The 19,206-nt window shown below is 49.1% G+C and overlaps 8 protein-coding genes across 8 annotated transcripts; 3 read left to right on the top strand and 5 right to left on the bottom strand.

Moving 5' to 3' along the window:
- Window positions 1–284: 284 nt before the first annotated feature.
- On the bottom strand, window positions 285–2,877 carry N7479_006919 (uncharacterized protein; the record flags this gene model as incomplete). Its single annotated transcript, XM_057254613.1, has 4 exons — window positions 285–2,026; window positions 2,141–2,368; window positions 2,525–2,618; window positions 2,668–2,877. The coding sequence occupies 4 exons, from the start codon at window positions 2,875–2,877 to the stop codon at window positions 285–287; spliced, it is 2,274 nt and encodes a 757-aa protein (XP_057108475.1).
- Window positions 2,878–3,724: 847 nt separating this feature from the next.
- N7479_006918 (neutral/alkaline ceramidase) lies at window positions 3,725–6,080 on the bottom strand (the record flags this gene model as incomplete). The annotated part of the gene is made up of 2 exons (XM_057254612.1): window positions 3,725–5,807; window positions 5,869–6,080. 2 exons carry the CDS (start codon window positions 6,078–6,080, stop codon window positions 3,725–3,727), a joined length of 2,295 nt encoding a protein of 764 aa, XP_057108474.1.
- Window positions 6,081–6,898: 818 nt separating this feature from the next.
- On the top strand, window positions 6,899–7,604 carry N7479_006917 (pre-mRNA-splicing factor SPF27 family protein; the record flags this gene model as incomplete). The annotated part of the gene is made up of 2 exons (XM_057254611.1): window positions 6,899–6,935; window positions 6,994–7,604. The coding sequence occupies 2 exons, from the start codon at window positions 6,899–6,901 to the stop codon at window positions 7,602–7,604; spliced, it is 648 nt and encodes a 215-aa protein (XP_057108473.1).
- A 624-nt stretch (window positions 7,605–8,228) lies between these two features.
- Window positions 8,229–9,747, bottom strand: N7479_006916 (putative 3-beta hydroxysteroid dehydrogenase/isomerase family protein; the record flags this gene model as incomplete). Its single annotated transcript, XM_057254610.1, has 2 exons — window positions 8,229–9,457; window positions 9,519–9,747. 2 exons carry the CDS (start codon window positions 9,745–9,747, stop codon window positions 8,229–8,231), a joined length of 1,458 nt encoding a protein of 485 aa, XP_057108472.1.
- A 1,182-nt stretch (window positions 9,748–10,929) lies between these two features.
- Window positions 10,930–12,827, top strand: N7479_006915 (MFS transporter; the record flags this gene model as incomplete). Its single annotated transcript, XM_057254609.1, has 4 exons — window positions 10,930–11,261; window positions 11,320–11,696; window positions 11,756–12,032; window positions 12,098–12,827. The coding sequence occupies 4 exons, from the start codon at window positions 10,930–10,932 to the stop codon at window positions 12,825–12,827; spliced, it is 1,716 nt and encodes a 571-aa protein (XP_057108471.1).
- A 175-nt stretch (window positions 12,828–13,002) lies between these two features.
- N7479_006914 (nuclear telomere cap complex subunit Ten1) lies at window positions 13,003–13,555 on the bottom strand (the record flags this gene model as incomplete). Its single annotated transcript, XM_057254608.1, has 2 exons — window positions 13,003–13,381; window positions 13,470–13,555. 2 exons carry the CDS (start codon window positions 13,553–13,555, stop codon window positions 13,003–13,005), a joined length of 465 nt encoding a protein of 154 aa, XP_057108470.1.
- A 491-nt stretch (window positions 13,556–14,046) lies between these two features.
- N7479_006913 (ESCRT-III subunit protein SNF7) lies at window positions 14,047–14,973 on the top strand (the record flags this gene model as incomplete). Its single annotated transcript, XM_057254607.1, has 4 exons — window positions 14,047–14,221; window positions 14,318–14,522; window positions 14,619–14,827; window positions 14,894–14,973. 4 exons carry the CDS (start codon window positions 14,047–14,049, stop codon window positions 14,971–14,973), a joined length of 669 nt encoding a protein of 222 aa, XP_057108469.1.
- A 1,250-nt stretch (window positions 14,974–16,223) lies between these two features.
- On the bottom strand, window positions 16,224–18,199 carry N7479_006912 (chromatin structure-remodeling complex subunit RSC7; the record flags this gene model as incomplete). The annotated part of the gene is made up of 3 exons (XM_057254606.1): window positions 16,224–16,836; window positions 16,901–18,035; window positions 18,151–18,199. 3 exons carry the CDS (start codon window positions 18,197–18,199, stop codon window positions 16,224–16,226), a joined length of 1,797 nt encoding a protein of 598 aa, XP_057108468.1.
- Window positions 18,200–19,206: the final 1,007 nt, after the last annotated feature.

The following is a 19,206-nucleotide window of genomic DNA, read 5'->3' as shown; positions in this document are numbered from 1 at the left end:
ATTGGCAGTGATTTTTGAGGTTCATGTTGGGTGGGTATGGAAGAGCAAAAGCTCAGGAATTACATCGCTCAGGGACCAGCGAGGACTGAAACATGTGTTTTGAGGCTCAGCCTGAATATAGCTTCATTGTATTAACTTGTAGTTACAAGGGAAATTCGACATAAGTAGTTAGAAAGCAGAGAAAATAGTCTGAAGTATGAGAGAAAGAAACCCCCCCAAAGCCTCCATAATTAAAAAAAAAAAAAAGAAAAGAAAAGAGTGTCAATTTCCTCCTGATCTTACAGTTAATTGCGAGTAACGGTGGCAGTAACAGTCTCAGTAATGCGATCTGTCACAGTCTTGATCTTTGTCTCGGTCTGAGTTTCAGTGATCGTGATAAACCCAGACGGTGTAATCGGATGCACAGTAAGTATGCCTTTGCCTGGTTTGGAGGTTGTAGTAGCGATATTGAAATCTGTAGTAGATGCAGGATCTGCCGCATGTGTAGTTTCCACTGCTCGTGTAGCGCTCGGCCCATAATATGTTAGGCGAAGGGTTGTTGTGATAGTGTGGGTAGTCTTTTCAGTAATAGTCTCACGTGGAGCAGTCTCACTCTCACTTAAGGACGGCAACAATGGAGCAGACGGCGATACTGTCGAGTAGATGGTCACTGGAAGAACGCTTGTGGAAGTGACCTGAGCTGTCACCACAGGAGCAGACTCACTTGAGGACGGCAACAACAAAGGCGATGACGATGTTGTTGAATAGACGATCACTGGAAGAACGCTTGTGGAAGTGACCTGAGCTGTCACCACAGTCTCACTTGAGGACGGCAACAACAAAGGCGATGACGATGTTGTTGAATAGACGGTCAGAGGAACAACACTCGTGGAAGTGACATGAACTGTCACGGTAGAATCAATCTCACTTGCAGGTGGGAATAAAGACGCAGAAGAAGGTAACGATGAAGTTGAATAAACGGTCAAAGGAACAACACTTGTGGAAGTGACATGAACTGTCACGGTAGAACCAATCTCACTTGCGGGTGGGAATAAAGACGCAGAAGAAGGTAACGATGTAGTTGAATAGACGGCCAGAGGAACAACACTTGTGGAAGTGACATGAGCTGTCACCACAGGAGCAGTCTCGCTTGAGGGTGACAGCAACAAAGATGACGGAGGCAATTGCGTTTTCGAGTTGATGGTCATAGGAACAGCCGACGTTTCATTAGCATGATCGGTCCCTATAGGCGCTGTACTCACACTCAGAGCACTCCCAGCCGAGGACGGCAAGACCAAAGACGAAGAAGCAGGTAATAATGATGTTGGGTAAACAGTCACACGAACAACCGAAGTTGCAGTGGAATGGATAGTTACAAAAATCAAAGATGTACTCGTTGATTCGACAGACGGTATGACCGTTGGCTTCGCTGACAACATCGCTGAGTTGTTGGCACTGGATGCGTGATGGATGACGCTTGTCGAGAAGGCAGTTGGTGCTCCTTTGGTCACATATACAATCACAGGCTCGGTTACAGTCACCACTGGCTTGGATCCTGACGTGGGAGGCTGTAGTGATGTAGGTTGTGCCAGCGTAGAATTCGCTAGTTGGATGGGATTGGAAGTCGAGATCACCAAGGTGGACGTGAAAGAAGTATTACTGCTTGCTCCTCCTGGAGATGCAATTGCTCCGACAGCTAGGTTGCTGCTTGTGGGCATTGTAGACACTGTATGCACCGGTACTATCGCTAGCGGCATGGTCGTGGAAGTCGAGATTGGTGGTGTGGCTGTGGCAGCATTGATGCTGCTTGTTTCACCTAGAAGCGCAGCCGATGAAGATTGGGCTGAACTCGGTATCACAAAGGAATTAAGGGAAGGTGTTGAGCTTGCGGTATAGATGGGGTTTAGGTAGATAGGCAATATACTAGTTGGTGAAGGCAGTGGAGGCGGGTTTGTGGATGAAGATATGAATCGCCGAGTCGTAGTGGGTGCATGAGAGGTGGGTGTTGGCTTTTGAGATGTAGTTCCATTCTGAGTGGCAGTCAGCTCTAGACTAGCACTTGGCTCTAGACTGATAGTCGGCTTCAGGCTGATAGTTGGCGCCTGAGTGGTCGTCGGTGTCAGACTAGCGGTTGGCTGTGGACTAGCACTTGACTCTAGACTGATAGCCGGCTTCAGACTAGTGGTTGGCTCTGGACTAGCACTTGGCTCTGGACTAGCACTTGGCTCTGGACTAGCACTTGGCTCTGGACTAGCACTTGGCTCTGGACTAGCACTTGGCTCTGGACTAGCACTTGGCTCTGGACTAGCACTTGGCTGTGGACTGGTAGTCGGCTTCAGACTGGTGGTTGTCGTCTGAGTGGTCGTTGATGTCAGACTAGCGGTTGGCTCTGGACTAGCACTTGAATCTAGACTGATAGTCGGCTTCAGACTGGTGGTTGGCGCTTGAGTAGTCGCTGGTGTCAGACTAGTGGTTGACTCTGGACTAGCACTTGGTTCTGGACTAGCACTTGGCTCTGGACTAGCACTTGGCTCTGGACTAGAACTTGGCTCTGGACTAGAACTTGGCTCTGGACTAGCACTTGACTCTAGACTGATAGTCGGCTCTTGACTGGTGGTCGGAACATGGTATGTACTTGGCTTCGATGGTTAGCTTAGTGATTTAATGGTTTAGAAAAGGGTAATATACTATTGGCTCATCGTACGTAAACGGTGTCTGGGTAGGCGGTGCAATAGGCGTGATTTCGGTGATACCGCCAGCTTCACGTCGTTCAATATCCGGCAATAAGGGGAAAGAAGTCCGCCCGCGTGTCTCCAATGACGGAGATAGCCAGCGAGAGATCGGACCAGCTGAAGCCATCCATGGCAGAAGAAACAAAAAGAACTGAAAGCGAAGCATCCTGGTTTAGAAACGAGAGTGTCGGAAGTGATCGCCGGGACACGACTTCGACAAAGTAGGAAAGAAAATTGGGTGCTCAGTCAGAGATATACTAAATTCCCTGAATACAGAAATAATCAAACGTATAAACAAGCATGGCCAAAAAACAATATTATGAAATTAATTGGTATACAAGGCCTGGGAGGCGTCTTGATGGCTTGCAAATGAAAGAATGGCTGGATCACTAGGGACCACAAAAGCGAAGAGAAACAAAAGAATGGGACAGAATGAAGCAAAATGATGCAACCTGAGACTTTAGCAGGAAAGAGATTTTTTCTTTCAAACCCCTCGCCATCGAGGATCCTTGTTGGTATATCTGCATTTTGGGGTTTCATAAGGGGCCAAGTTTAGCTTAGGGCTTCATGTCAGCCGCCCATTGTTTGAACCTTGGGAAGTTTTTCCACAAGTCCACAGTAACCCAATACTATTAGCCCCAGAGGGAACCGCCATTGCCAGGGGTTCTTTGTGAGACAGAATTTATGCTACAAATAGATGGCGCGACAAAGAGACGTTGCAGTAGGCGCCCAGGTCTGGTCGATGGCGCGTGGTGATTGGCCAGCTGCAGCTGCAGGACCACTTTATTATTTTCGTGAAGATTCCATGTTGACATATGAACTGGGTATATTTGTAGACCAAGAGAGTCTAGCTAGTTCATTTGCTACATGTGCAGAGTACGGGCGCGTAAGTTGAGATATAATTAATCTGGTCTGGAGCTTACTTCCCCGGGGGTCATACACTCTAGCAATTAGATTGTTTGACACCTTTCATTCAACTTGCCATCACTCCACTATATCATAAATGAGTCAGATTACTGAGTCTTCACTGTGAAAATCCCGCTAATGCCCTCGAATGACGAGATTTGGCCAAGGGGATTCTTTGAGTCGCCGTAATAATGCATCCGATAGGTCCCAGCCTGCAGGGGGGACGCAGTGTCGACACTATAATACTCATTTTCAATTTCCCATTGAATTGTTACCTCACTGTAGCCAAGAACGTCATTGGTCCGCTTCCACATGAAGACTAAATTCCAGTCGCGGTCATTGCGCACGACCTCCCATGTTCCAGAATCGCTTTTTCTTTCAATCGCAGCGTAGGTCGATTCGAGATGCAGATTGTTGCGGGGATTGGCACCCACGAAAGTCGTCTTGACAATATCTCCGGGGCCATAGGGTCCATTCCCCGGGTTTGAAACCACGTTTCCAAACTTCTTGCCAATGGGCGCTCCATCATACACAACCCCCGGAATGAAGCTTAATGAACGGTTGGTGTTGATTGGTGGGTTGGGACCGGATTGAATGGCTGGAAGTTTGGCAACTTCCGAGGAGATTCCCAAATATGGTAGGTAGGTGAGGGTCAGATTGACATAGGCCGCCAGTGTGTTTGGGCCGTAGAGTGTGGACGCGCCCTCGTAGCGCTGAGCGCCGTACTCTTCCTCGGTTGTCACGTAGTGGGCGTAACTGTTTGACGGGGCTCCCAGTACCACTAGAGGGTCGGAAACAGAAAGGTGATCCTTTGCTCCTTTCGCAATAGCCTCCTTCCAGCGACGCCCAGACATCGTGGTAGCTTCGCTGGTGGAGATAACAAGGAACAGCTGACCCACTCGCAAGACCTGGATGTCAACAATGTCCGCAGCCCATGCATAAGGTTCAGTAAGAGTGCCGATATCCAATAGCACGCTTTTGGGGCTTTGGCACTGCTGCTGCGTTTTGCTGGGCTGGTGAATAACCGCACTCGCAATTTGCCACAGGGGGTTACGCCCAGCTGGACCAGTAGCATTCTGGGTAAAGTCAAAGGCACCGGGTCCATCTGTAGTTCCAGCGGCAAACGAGTACCCCAAAGCCGCAGGACAAGTCGTCAGCGTGCTCGAGTTGAACGGCGAGCGGAAAGTGTAGCCATTCATATCTTGGTACACATGGAAAGACTTCACCGCCGAACCTCCAGTGATTTTGATAGGGGTGGTGTCCATCTCTTCGTAAAGCTTTTTTGCTGCTGAGTACTGGCGGCGCCCGATCTCGAAGCAGCTCTTCGCTCCGTTGTCACCCTCACGGAAGAAAGGACCTCGGCCATGGCAATCCTCGTTTTTGCCGCCGCAAGTGCTATCTTCATATCGACACATCTCTCCAGAGCCGTCTTCGCACCAAGCCCCCTGGATATTAGGGGATGTGTCGCCGACATTTGCTTGAGAGAATCCAATAACAGCATCATCAGTGAACCTCGCATCACCGCCGATGCTGCGCTCGAAGAGATAAGCTGCGACACCTTTGTTATCGCCACTGACCAAAGTGTTGTTGTTGTACATGGATGTGCCATGAACAGGGAACCATGTTAGGACAGCCGTTGTTTTATTATCGGATTCGCGATCAAACCGAATGAGCGAGAGCGATTTTTCAACGTCAGCAGAATACTTCGCCCGTTCTTCCTTGGGATTATGCTCGTATGAAAAAGGACTGCGATTAATATTGGTGTCTTGCAAGTCGATGGTTCCAAAAGAGAGTCGACCCGGCTCCAAGCTCTCATGGGCACGAATGATTGAGAGAATAGTGCCGTCGACAATGGCTTGGTAGCTTTGCTTGTTGAAGCCTAATGCCGGGATCTGAGGCAGCAAGTAGTTCATCCACGCTCCAGGCCCGGAGTGCGAATGTGTGCCCGTCATTGCGACGTTGTGTTCGCCGTACCGTGCATACTTCCCACCGAGCATAGCGAGACCTTCCAGGACACCATGTCGCACAGCTGTGTCACCCGTAAGTGTATCGAGAACCAAGTACACAAAAGTATCATCGGGCTTGTTTGGGTCTGCGAAGATGAAAGCACGAGAATACAGCCTCTGCTTCAGACCGGTGCCTAGTTGGTCCAAACTAGCATAGCCAGCGAGAGCAAGCTCCACAACGGGCCTAGTGATTATATTAGCCCAATCTAGTACATTGATATGTCAAAATCACAGCATAAACATACCCAGTTACGTCTGCCTTGCCGGCTCCGACTAAAAAGATATCATCAGCTGCCGCCGCGTTTGCTCTGCTCTTCCACTGGTTGTAATTTGAACTAAACCTAGGCAAAGGTGGCTGCGGGTGACTATCGAGCTTGAATATCGCAATCAGCTGCAAAAAAACTAGTGTCCCAAGAGCCACCCCAGCAAAGGTAACGCCCATGCGAAAGTTAGCCATGATTGAGAGGGTCTTCCAATATCTCACAAGTAATATAGAGTTATGGCATGCACAGTAAAGATGTGCTGAGTAACTATAGGCCTTGAAAGGTCGAAATCCTCGAAACCCCAGGGAGATACGGGTTCTTATACAAGTGCACTAGTGGGGGATACAACGAACTACCTGCAAGTGCAGAAGATCATTGCCCAAGTACCCCAAGCTCGGTAAAGAAGCTGAGTATTAGTGTACATGAAGTTCCCCGTAGGTGACATTCGTCTAAGCGATGTACAGGGGCTTGGGATCGTCATCCATTGAATTCCGCACACCCAAAATGGAATAGACTTTCGTTGCGCTTCCCCCGCACGGGGGATGGGATATGCTGCACATGTGAAGACTGAATTGCATTGGTTTTTAGCCAGTCGGTTAGCTAGGAACTTGCATTAGGACTCAGATACCTCGGAGAAAAACAGTCCAAATTGGATAGGATCATCGTTGAAGTTGGGAGCATCCTAGAGAGCAATGCCATTCGCCCAAGTATTTCCCCGGACTCCCAGACCCTAGTTTTTGCTGCAGCCACATATGCAACGTATCCCATGACTCGAGTGGCTGTTGGTACAGTCACATTAGATATATCAATTACTCTACAAATTAGGTATACTGTTCACCTTGTTTGTTTCGGTCTCGGTGCATATAGGAGTCGAGATCACGTGGTTGTTATAGCTGAGTCATACCTACAACATCACCTCCAGGCCGCCTTTGTCACCGCCTTCATATAGCAATTGGTTCTCAGATTAATACTGGTCAAGTCTTGACATCCATACAAGAACAATCACATCAAAATGCCGTTAATCAACGAATCTCATGACTCACTGCCATGTATGTACCCAGAATATGCAAGGGACGTGCATTAGAGCCTAATAACTGACCTTCTAAGATGTTGACGCGGCGCCCACTGCGTCTGCGCGAGCGCGAGCGCAGCAGCTCATCAACGCAGAGCTATCCCCGGAGCACGCCTCGACAATGCACCCCTGGATCCCGGAAGCGCCAGAACCCAAATTTTCCCAACTCATGCAACAAGAACTCTCGCGCAAAGCGCAAGGAGCACCTCTCACAGGCGGAATTGATCTATCCCGTTACGAAGCACCAGAGGCCCCGACTCGCGCATCAGACCAGACGCCCGATCTAGAAAAATGGAATGAGACTTACAAGAAGGCATGTGTGTCAAGGATGTACCTGACTAAGCGCGAGGAGAACCTGGCTCTGCTGGAAGAGCATGGCAAGAACGCCTGGCTGGTTCACAATTCGCAGAATGAGGAGATACTCGGTTCTACTGAGAAGGAGTTGGCAGAGACGAAGGAGGCTTCTGAAGAAGTGAACAAGCAGAGAAAAATTGCACAGGAGGCGAGCCAGGGTGAGATAGTCAGTCTGGAAGAGACGTGGAAGCGTGGCCCTGAAGCGATTCTTAATGTTGAGCTGGCATCTGAGGCTTTGCGCATGCAGAATCTTGACTATAGGCGTCAAATGGCTCAGCAGCAGGCTCGCTAAGGGTGAAATCTCACCTTGTTTGTGTACTACCTTTCTGAAAAATGAAAGCTCGTCATTCTAGCAACCTTCTGCTGGCTGAGGGATTCATGTCCTTGGTCGCACAGTCTGCTTGGTGGAACGCTTGCATGGTGGAGTGTCATGTGTGCAACTTGATGGTACCCTTGTTCCTTCGTCGATGAACGTTTTGAGCAATCGCCGATGTGTGTTCTTGCTTTTCCACCGAGGGCATATGCTCGCCCACACAGCTTTTACGAACAGTGGGCCCTCGTTGTGCCGTTGCCCACAACTACTGGCCTCGAGTTGCGATTTCCTATAGGGGTTTATCAACCCTCATACCGAGCTCCAACAAAAAAAACGCCTTTGCGCCCAAATGGAAATTGGGGAGGAATGAGACCCTGATATGGCCGGGTACTGCTGGTCGGCTCTGGCTATTCCAAGTTGCAGAAGATTCAATGAATAATATCTCCTACCAGAGCTCTTCTCTCCAAATACAATTATTTTTCACGCTACACTGTGTTCCAATTTAGAACTCAACTCCTAAGAACAAGTAGAAATTGAATTGCATGCCAAATCTTGCTCATGGAAATAATAACCGGATGGCTGCTTTTCTCAAACTCAAATATTTCACACCACCCGCGGCGCAACCACACCAACACTTTCCGACACCGTCACGAGGCCCAAACCCTTCTTCTTCCCCATTGTCTCAACACCCTGTCCCTCAGCTTTCCTATTCCAATCCACAAGCCGCCGACACAGACCATCAAGAGTGCTCAAAGGTGGGTTATACCCTAACCCACCCATCTCAGGTGCCAGCTTCGCGCGTGAATCATCAGCAAACACATGAACATTGATAATGGAAAACAGCGACGGCTGAAGCTGCCCAATATCTCCCGACAACTTCGGCAACCAAGAGAGATATCTATACTGCAAGAAAGTATACATCTCAATAAAATACGCCATCATCAGCAACGGAGCAGGCTGCACATCCGGAAACGAAACCGGCGTTTTGGACAACGTCGAGAGCAATGTGTACAAATCACCAAATGCGATCGCTGGGTTGGGGTCGCTAACGGTGAACGCCTGGCCACCTGTATTCGGGAGTTGCGACCCAGGCTCGCTTTGCTGGATCAAACACTGTTCGTACAAGAGGTGTGCAAGCGATACATTCTCAGCGTGCACGAAGCTCTGCAGAATTGGGCGAGCCCAGGTTGCACTACCGCCGTTACGGAGGTAAACGCCCGTCATGACATTATTGGCTTGGCCGCCTGTGCCATAGACGCCGTTTATAGGGCGGATGCAGCCTGTGCGGAAGTTTGTTGCTGGGTCATCTGCTTCGCGGACGAGGCACTCCGCTTCTGTTTTTGTTACGGCGTAGTTGCTGAAGAATTGGTTGTGAGATTCGGGGAGTTTGGTGCTGTCGCTGATTACTTGAACTGCGCGCTTGGGCTCGGTTGCCCACGGCGCAATCCAGAAGGTTGGCTGGTGCAGGGCGATGGAGCCTGATGATGTCCAGATGAAGGCTGTGGCGCCGGCAGCTTTTGCAGCGTTCAGGACATTCTTTGTGCCGTCGATGTTGACTTTGCTGCTGAGTGGTAGGAAGCTCTTGAGTCGGTCTTGAGCTCGGATTATGGCTGCAGTGTGGTAGACCGTCAGGGGCAGGTTGGTGACATTGGCAGTCCATGGCTCTTCAAATGCTCTTGTTACTGCCAGCTCGTCGGTGATATTGGTTCTAATCCAGCTCACGTCTTTGTTGAGGATGTCCTGCTCTGGGGAGTTTAGGTCTAGAATGCGGATGGCCTTGGGGTCTTCGCCCCGTGCAAGGAGATGTGAGACTATCCAAGCGCCAACTAGACCTATAGTTTGAGGAGTTAGTGGATGTATATGAGGAGCGACTTGTATCTAATATGTACGTACCAGTTCCGCCTACGATCACATATCGTCGGGATTGTTTTGGTGGCAGGCTCTTGGTCACATCGATGGGTGTCTCCAGGCTCCTTTTGTAGGCAGCTTTGATTTCTTCGACTGTCCAGCGATGAGGTGATAGTTTCTGTGCCTCCTCGGGAACTACTTTCATGGCACAGTTAACACGCCACATATAGAGAGCAGCCAGCCCAGCCAGGCCGACTACTATAAGCAACACCATGATAGTTGGACTGTTACAGAACACTTTCAAGGTTGCAGTCCTACTGAGGGGTTTGAAGAAACATTTGAGGGTTACAGGGGAGTACAAGATGTTTGTCGTTTGCTGGGCTGTTTGAAAGTCTAGATTTAAAGGGAAAGGAACAAAGAACGGTTTCAGATATACATCGCGATCTGACACTCATTTCGGCAGGTCGCTTAGATCTTCGCTTGTTAAACAAGCGGCCTGTGCGGTGAATTTTTGTCTCAGGGGCCGTAAGAGATTTTATTAAACCATCCAAGGTTCCGAGGTCTAACTACTCCGTATATAAGGACCTATTAACTTATCATGTGATTTCTTTGGTCTTATAGATCGAATATGAAATACAACATACCTAAATACCAAAACATCCATGGACGGAACATTCCGCACGCAAAGTAGAATCGTAGAAGTTCCTGTCTCGGAGCCAAACACAGTGTTCGGCAAACCGGCACACCACAGGAACCCACATGCGCACTCTTTCGGGCCTAATATGCCGTGTGGAGACGAGTTGGGTCAGAACACACAACTTCCGTATCTTATGGAGACATCAGCTCTTTGCCCATGGGGAAATCCCCATGCCAAGTGTTGGTAGGATATAGAGCAAGTATATATGTACATAGGTAAGGGCTGAGAACCTGATACTCTAGCTATGTATACAATGTAGCTTCTCTCTAGAAAAACGAACTGCTCCGATCTACAGATCATCTTCCAAGTACAGACAAGCCCCCTGTAAGCCCTACAAGCCCAGCTCGTTCTCGTAGAATATGCTTATCACTGGCTTTCGGCCCCACTGTGGAAAATTCCGAGTTTCACTGTTTTTCGTGATAGCTACCTCCGATATTTATCTTCTGTTTCAATTTATATTAGTTTGAAGGCCCTGATTTTGATACTTGAAGCAACTTCGGCGTTGGGACTTCACTCTACATCTGCAGCATAACCACCGTATCTCTATAAAGAAAATAGAGAACGACATACTCTACTACAGTCTTATCTTAGGGCCGAAGTCGGCAAACAGAGGAGACTTTTACTGTTGTTTCCCCTTTTTGCTTCACTACAGCCACTAATGCTAGAGTAACTTGCTCACTTGATCTCTGGTGTACGCCCAAATAAGCTCCCTGAACACGGTTTCACCACTTCGAAGGCTACCCGCCCAAGCTTCTGGGGATGGCAGCTCAAAATTCCAATTCGGAGGGCCAAGAGAAATGGCCCGAAGACACCGAGAGGATCTCCCAGGACATAGAGTCTATCGATTCAATTTCCACGGTAGACACTCATACCGACTGCGATGCGCTAGGAAAGACGTTAACGGCTCGCGCCTCGAGAACTTCGCATGTGTCACTGTCGGAGCGAGTAACGACAATCGCAACTAATGCCACCGCCGACCCGGACTATGAGGTCGACTGGGATAGCGAGGATGACCCCGAGAACCCCAAGAACTGGGATTTCAAGTATAAGTCCATGGGCATCTTGTTTCTGTCATGGAACACTCTCATCGTGTGAGTTTCTATCTCCAAGTTACGAAGCACGAGGTTCTCGAGCTAACCAACTCGGAAGCGTGTTATATTCAACTTCTTATACGTCAGGCATTACATTGATGGCCGAGGAATTCGGCGAGTCCAAGACTATCGTCACCCTTGGCTTGACCTTCTATCTGTTTGGTCTCGCCATTGGGTCCATGGTCATGGCCCCGTTGAGTGAGGTCTACGGACGGAAACCTGTCTGTGTAATTTGTCTAGCCGTATTCACAGTCCTAATCATCCCCTGCGCCCTTGCAAAGTCCATCACGGCACTGATCGTTGTTCGCTTTATTGCTGCTTTCTTCGGCAGTGTCATGATCTCTACCGCGCCTGGTATGGTGGCTGATTTGGTGGACGATGAGCACCGTGCTCTGGCGATCTCTGTTTGGAGTATTGGACCTCTCAATGGACCAGGTTTGTTCTTCACCTGTTCTCTTCTACAAAACAAAGAACTCATTTCTAACAGAATATAGTCGTTGGTCCTGTTATCGGAGGATTCGTGACTGAATATCTTGGCTGGCGCTGGATGTGCTGGATTGCGCTCATTCTCTCTGCTGTTGCCTTGGTCTTTGCTATCATCCTCAAGGAAACCTACGCACCAGCCATTCTCCAAAAGAAAGCAGCCAAACTCCGCAAGGAAAGCGGCGATTCCCGCTGGTGGAGTCGCTACGACCAAACGGCGAGCCTTCCCGAGATCCTCAAGCTGAGCTTAAGCCGGCCATTCGTAATGGCAGTCACTGAGCCAATCTGGTAGGTTTCTTAAATTTATACATTCTACAGCAACTCACAAAACATGAAACTAACATCCTTCTCAGCATCTTCTGGGACATCTACATCGCAATCATCTACGGTATCCTGTACCTCTGCTTCGTAGCCTACCCAATTGTCTTCCAAGACATCCGCGGATGGGAACTAGGCATATCCGGACTTGCCTTCCTAGGAATCGGCATCGGCGTCCTCCTCACAATCGCCTGCGAACCCTTAATCCGGCGAATAATCAATAGCCATGCCAAAGACCCCGAGACTGGCAAACCATACCCAGAAGCAATGGTCTCGTTCGTCTGCATATGCGCCGCAGTCATCCCAATTGGCGAGCTCTGGTTCGCATGGACCTGCTCCCCAGCCTCAATCCCTTGGATCGTGCCCCTGCTCGCGGGTATCCCGTTTGGTGCGGGAAACACCGGCGTCTTCATCTACGCGTCAAATTACCTGACTCACAGCTACGGCATGTATGCTGCTTCTGCTTTGGCAGGCAACTCGGTTATTCGCAGTGTGCTCGGTGGTGTTCTGCCACTTGCTGGCGCTTCTATGTATGCCAGCCTGGGGCCGAATTGGGCTGGCACTCTGCTGGGGGTGTTGGAGGTTATTATTGTGCCGATTCCGTTTGTGTTTTATAAGTATGGGCATAAGATTCGCATGAGAAGTCCTCTCATTCGGCGCATGCAGGAGGAGAATATGAAGTTGGAGGGGAAGCGGGCTAGGAGGCAGCTTCAGCTTCAGCAGGCGAATCAGGCGAATGAGGAGAAGGCAAAAGAGGTGGTCTAGGGTTGTTGGTTTTTGAGGATTCTTTTATCTGATGTCTTGATTAACGTCTTGATACCCCGCACCTTGTATTTGAGGTGCTTGAAAAGTAATTATATAGCGAAATATCTAATACAGAGATGCTCCATTATTGGCTTTTGAGTTTTATCCGATCATTTGAGGCATTACAGATGTTTTCTCAGTGAGTTAACTGTATCATTCGCTCAACTTGCTGAGAATTGCAAAGGATTCGCTCATACTCCCCGATGGCAATAGCTCCCGCTGGGAAGACCATAATTGCCTCGACATACACTGGACGAGGAGGGACTGTAGAAGGCCTCTGACTTGACCTATTCGCCTCATCGGGAGTCGAAGAGAATGAAGATGGTGGCGGCACCGGCTCCAACTCTCTGATATAGCCCAAGACATTCAGCCATGTCCCCACACGCAGTTCTTCGGCGGTCAGGTCCTCAAGGACGGCATTGATGTCAACAGATACAGAGCTTGGAGCTATCTTGCTGCGTGGATAGTTGTGTTCCAGTATCAAATAGCCGGTGGTGATGGTATAATGTGTCACACTGTGTGTACACAAGAACGTAGATCATCGTTAGTATTGGAAAGCCTCGACTTTATACTATTTTGTTCTCTGCTCTGGGCCCGACGCACCAGCCAAGAAAGCGGATCTTCGAGTCCGCCTGTAGAGATGCGAGATCGGAGAGGAACACGCGAGTCGAGGGGCGCGGCCCGTTCATCTCTGTGCTAATTGAGGAAAATGCTCAACATTATAGAAGTGAGAAAATTGAAAAGAAAAGAATAAGAGGTATGTAAAAAACATCGCAAACATAGTAACGGTTGCTGGCGCACGTGACTGACCTTACCGTGTATGTCATAGGCTCAGCGAGGGGAAAGTCGGGCTCCCTCCCCTCCACTTTGCATTCATCCAGACCATATCCTTGGAAGCGTCCTCGACCAGTCGTGTGTCCCAAACATACTGGTCATTCGGAGCTTATTTTTCGCACGCCCTTCTCTTACTTTGCCTGTCAGCTCACTGACTTTGCCTGGAGCCTATCGCTCCACCTGACCTGCAGCAAAGAAAACAACTAATCTACTCTCCACTCCATTCCTCATTCACCTCCAATTTTTGGCCACTGCCTGGTCCCATTTGGACATATTACCTGACTACCGGGGCCTATCCTGCTTATTTACTCCTTCGGTTTCCAGTTACACAGACACCGACATCACCATGTGGTCTTGGTTTGGCGGGGCCGCCGCTCAGAAGCGGAAGGATGCGCCCAAGAACGCTATCCTCCAGCTTCGTGCGCAGCTGGACACGCTACAGAAGCGCGAGAAACATCTCGAGACTCAGATCTCAGATCAAGATGCTGCGGCGCGGAAGAATGTTAACACAGATAAGAATGGTATGGCTGCGGATCTTGCACTTTGTTGCTAGGCATCTATTTTAAGAGTCGCAGGTGGTGGCTAACTATCTGTCCCTTTAATTTTTTGTTGAATAGCCGCCAAAACCGCCCTCCGACGGAAAAAACTCCATGAGAAGAACCTCGAGCAGACAACCGCTCAGATTATGCAACTCGAGCAGCAGATATACTCCATTGAAGCCGCGAATATCAACCACGAGACACTGGCTGCTATGAAGCAGGCCGGCGCCGCTATGAAGCATATCCACGGTGGAATGAAGCTCGAGGATGTCGACAAGACGATGTACGTTGCTGCGGGGTTCACCGAATCCATCTATACTATTGCCTCTATCGTGGCTCTTGTTATATTATGTGGCGGCCATATACTAATAATTCGCAGGGAGGAACTCCAAGACCAGCATGCGCTCAGCGCCGAGATCGGAAGTGTCATTACCAGTTTCCCTATCGGCGAACAGCCCGACGAGGAAGAGCTCGATGCCGAATTGGAGGGTCTGGAGCAGGAAGCCATGGACGCGAAGATGCTCCACACCGGGACTGTACCGGTGGGCAGTCAACTGGACCGGTTACCAGCTGCGGGAAATACAGATCGTAAGTTGGAAGAGAACCCTATACCCGAGTCTCACATATATCATTCACTAACCGACTTGTGTACAGTCAAACACCCCGCCAAGGCACAAGAGGAAGACAGCGAGGAAGCCGAGCTGGCAAGGTTGCGCGCGGAAATGGCCATGTGACAGCCTCCTACTTCCAGCCACGCGACCAATGCAGCCTCATTTCCATTGAAATCCTACCCTTTCCCTCTTCTTTGTTCCTTGTCTTATCTTTGCATGCATGACCCGGCCATTTTATCAAGCAAGCCTTTTTCTCTCTTCGGTTCTCGATGCTGTCGCCCCGCTTACTCTTCTTTATTACCTCTATCTCTCTTCCAAGATTGTTGCTTCACTACCATTCCCTCCATATGATCCGACACTACCTAGGTATTTGAGGTATCACGCCGATGTGTCTTGTGCTGTCTTATGTCACCTTTTCTATCTGTCTGCTCCACTACTCAACAACCTTTCTCAAGCTAACTCCATCGAACTCTTCGGTTCATGTTTATTTTTGCTCTTGTTTTTTTTTTGAAATGGAGTTTTAGATGACCTCGGTTTTCTTTCTTTCATTTATTCATGTAAGCTAAGTTATTAATTTTGAATTTTCATCCTGGGATATTCCTAGTTATACATAGGAAGGTCCTTTGACGATTTAGGCTTTGTACTGCCTTCGTATGTTGTACATCGCCGGTGGCTCTACTTTGTGCTATTAGTATTCCCATTTCTGGCGACACTGTTATAGCTAATAACTATCCTTCTAGCTACAAACAGAGAAGGAAAATATTCACAAATAGCGATCTAGAAATAACACCAAAAAGATATCATATCATCTAGAGGCAAATAAATCAGATTATTGAAGCATGGAAAGATCTCAAACACAAAGTCCACATATGCGGCCAACTACTCTTGTGCATTCATAACTTGAGTTATACGTCGTTAGTATATCATGGCTAGAGATAGACGAATGGAATTATTTCTCTAGGGCTGCTTGGGGAGAGAAAGATATCTGTGACGAAGATCCTAGAAGGGGTAACATGCTAATCCGAGGCAACGAAGCAGCCAGTTAAGAAGAGTATAATATAACATTCTCGTAGAAAAAATGTGGTTCATTATTATCTAAAAGTCCCATCATTCGAAGCAAAGTCCAGTCATGTAGACTCAGCGTTCAAAGACCGAAAAAGAAGAAACCAGTCAATACATCATTGAGATAGGCAAAGATCTATCCAAGGCATATGTCGAGAAAGCGAAAGCAGACCCAGACCCAGAAGCAGAAAGCAAGAAAACAAACTCCAGTGGCTTTCGCCTGCCATGTCCAGCCACCCAGCCCATGCTAACCCATAAATTTCGCCGACGCGCAAGAATCTCATTAAAAAAAAGGAAATCAGCTACATGATTTACGGGTACCAGGCGTAGCTCTTGGTTGGCTGAGTACGCTCGCCGTCATTGGTCTCGGTGGTCCACTTGGACTTCCATTCAACCTCCTGTGCCGCAGCGTCAATGAGAGCCTCCTTGCAGTCGGGAGGAAGTAACTCGAGGATCTCTGGGGACATGAACTCGGGGTGCTCGGGGTTGGCAACGCTGACCATGCCGTTAGGGCCAATATCGTGCACATCACCATCAGGGCCCGGAATGCCCATGTTTGAATATGGTGGGGATTCGTAAACGACGTCCTGGATGACATAGCGATCGTGAATATGGGTGGGAACAGGGGAAAAGGTAGTGGTAGGATTTTTGGCAGAGGTTTCGTCAGTGGCAGCCTCTTGCGCTTCTTGGGTTTCGTGAGAGGTCTGATTTTCATGACCGGAAGGAGAACTTCCGTTGGAGAGGTTCAACGAGTTCATGTTCGTCGTCAACTCAGTCGGGGTGGATGTCGGAGCTGGGGAAACACGCTCCCAGCGGGCGTGGGTTGGCTGCATAATCTTTGGGTGCTGCATGATATTGGTGTGGACATCGTATACACCAGCCAGGTTCGCACGGCGCATTTCGGCGAGCTTTGAGTTAAAGTTGCTATTCTATGTATTAGTCGACAGGTCCCAGTGGGTCGGTCGCTCGCTATCAAATATAGACTCACCTTGCAGCACGGGCATGCTCGAGCATCCAGTTGTCGTCGGTGACTGGCACACGGCGTTTCTTGGTATCAACTGGCTTTCCGCCAACAAGCGGGATCGCGGGCGCATTTGTGTGGTAAACACTGCTTGCACCGTGCCAGGCGACGTACTGATTCCTGTTGTAAGTTTCTCCGGGTCCGGGCAATCGGTCTTCTGGAACAGCCAGCTCGCCCTCGACATCGCCGCGCTCACGAGCAGCAGCTTCGTCATAGTCGTCGATGATCTTCTTGCCGCCGACGATGATCTTTGCGCCGAACTCGCGGAACACTGATCGCGCGGTGACAACGCCAATGGCTCGTCCCTTGTAAGAGTGAGGGATGAGATCGCGTTCAATCAAATCGCGCTTGGCGTCATCATCAATGATAATCTTGTACAGCATCTTGTGCTTCTGGAAGAACAAGTATGAATCACGGAAGCCAATGCAGCGGGCCGGTTCAGTCGACAACATGTAGAGACGGTCTCCGCGACCAAGGATCTTGAAGGTACGGACTCGATACTCGCGTCCGCCTTGCAAGTGGCCATTCTCGTCGACTTTAGTAGCACCGATTGGGTCGGGTGGAATCGACACTTCGTCGTTGATTACATCCATCATGTTTCCTTCCTTGTCGACGGGCACCTGGGTGAGATGGGAGGGGCCGCGGTTGCGTGCCCAGCGTCCACCGCTAGCAGCAGGGCGACCGCGACGTCTTTTGACTGGAGTAGTGACTCGAAGTGGTTGCTCGCCGTCGGCCGGATCCCATTCAGGCCGAGGGTTCTTGGGTGGGCGACCAATGCGACGCTTGCCGCGAGGTGGAAGTGATGGACGACCAGGTCCGTAGGAAGGTGTGTTGTCTGTGTCTGCAAGGATTGAGTCTTCTGCGGGGGTTGCAGCATTCAATTCTTCCGCAGGCTTGGGTGTGGCAGGTGTTTCGGCAGTCTGAGCTTCTGCGCTTTCAGCTTCAGGTTCAAGTTCACCTTTAAGATCAGGTTCAGCCTCGAGTTCGACGTCAGGATCTTTCTCGGGGGATTCTTCTGGTTCGGCTACGGGCGAGGAGGGCTGAGAGGACGGGGCGTCGACCATTTCCTCGTCAGATAGATCTGGAATTGAAGGTACATTTTCTAAAGCTGGTTAGTCGCAAACGCGTCTAAAGGGGAGCGCGAGATTGAATGGATGAGAAAAATGAACGGGTGTTTGTGGCACGTGCAGGACAATCCGCGGCTGGGATCAACTCACTTATCGACTTAGCAGCCGCCTGGGCGGCCGCCCTCAGCTTTCGTGGCATTTCGTCGATGGTTGGTCGATATGCTGGGGAAGCGCAAATGGGGAGGAATAGCTGTTTTGCGAAGGGCCGAAGTTTTTCCGGCCCTACCATATGCAAACACAACAAACAGCAAGCGGTGCAAACAAGGCAAACTGAGTATCTCCTTTATGACATCATACGCTCTTCCCTTACTCCAACGGAGCATTTCGGGCACATCTGCTCGGCCGTTGATCGACGAACATTCTATTTCTCACTGTTCGATATTCTTTTCCAGTCCTAGACCTTCAACCGCCATTGCCGTCTCAAAATGCCCATATCAAATTGATATCATAGGTTGCCATAGGACAGCACCTCGAGCTTTTGTGTTACTCCCTTGGCCAATATGCGAGTGCGGGGATTCAATTCTCAAGATGAGTTGGTTCATCTACATATTGATCTACTTTGTACATGTTGACAGAATCCCGTAAATACTCACCGGTCGTTTAGTGCACCATTCTCTCTTGAAGCACATTGCCATTATTGGGTGTCAATTGCATCCATCTAACAAAGAGACGACTGCATCGAAATGCATAGGTTAATTGCTAGTGTAACCACTGACCTCATTGTACCTCTGTGTGCAGTCAATCTCCAATGTCACATGTAAGATATAGCTCCTGACTCGAAAAACTCCCAAGAAGGCTTGGGTAAACCATATCCTAGGTAGCAAAGTCGCTTGGACTATGTTGGTGTTTGGACATCTGAATTGGCTCTACTAGCAGGATTTCCCTGGCAAATATTCTACGCTAATAGCATATTAAAGGCCCTCTTTCTCGGCCCACCAACCGAGGTAACCCGTATGGTTAATATAAGAATGAGAACGCCTCCGGAACTATATATATTCTGATCAAGTATAGTTTCTGCAGATAGCCGGAGGCTTGAGAAAAAAAAAAAAAAAAAAAAAAAAAAAACCGAGTAGAAAAGTGCTTTGTTGTACAGAGTACAAACCCGCAGATCATGTCCCAGTGCAGATGACTTACAAATTCGATCCT

The sequence above is a fragment of the Penicillium vulpinum genome (genome assembly GCF_028829585.1).
Source record: "Penicillium vulpinum strain IBT 29486 chromosome Unknown utg000003l_segment0_segment0, whole genome shotgun sequence".
Taxonomy (NCBI): Eukaryota; Fungi; Ascomycota; class Eurotiomycetes; order Eurotiales; family Aspergillaceae; genus Penicillium; species Penicillium vulpinum.
The sequence above is the reverse complement of the archived record's forward strand: the minus strand, read 5'-3'. Positions and strand labels throughout refer to the sequence as shown.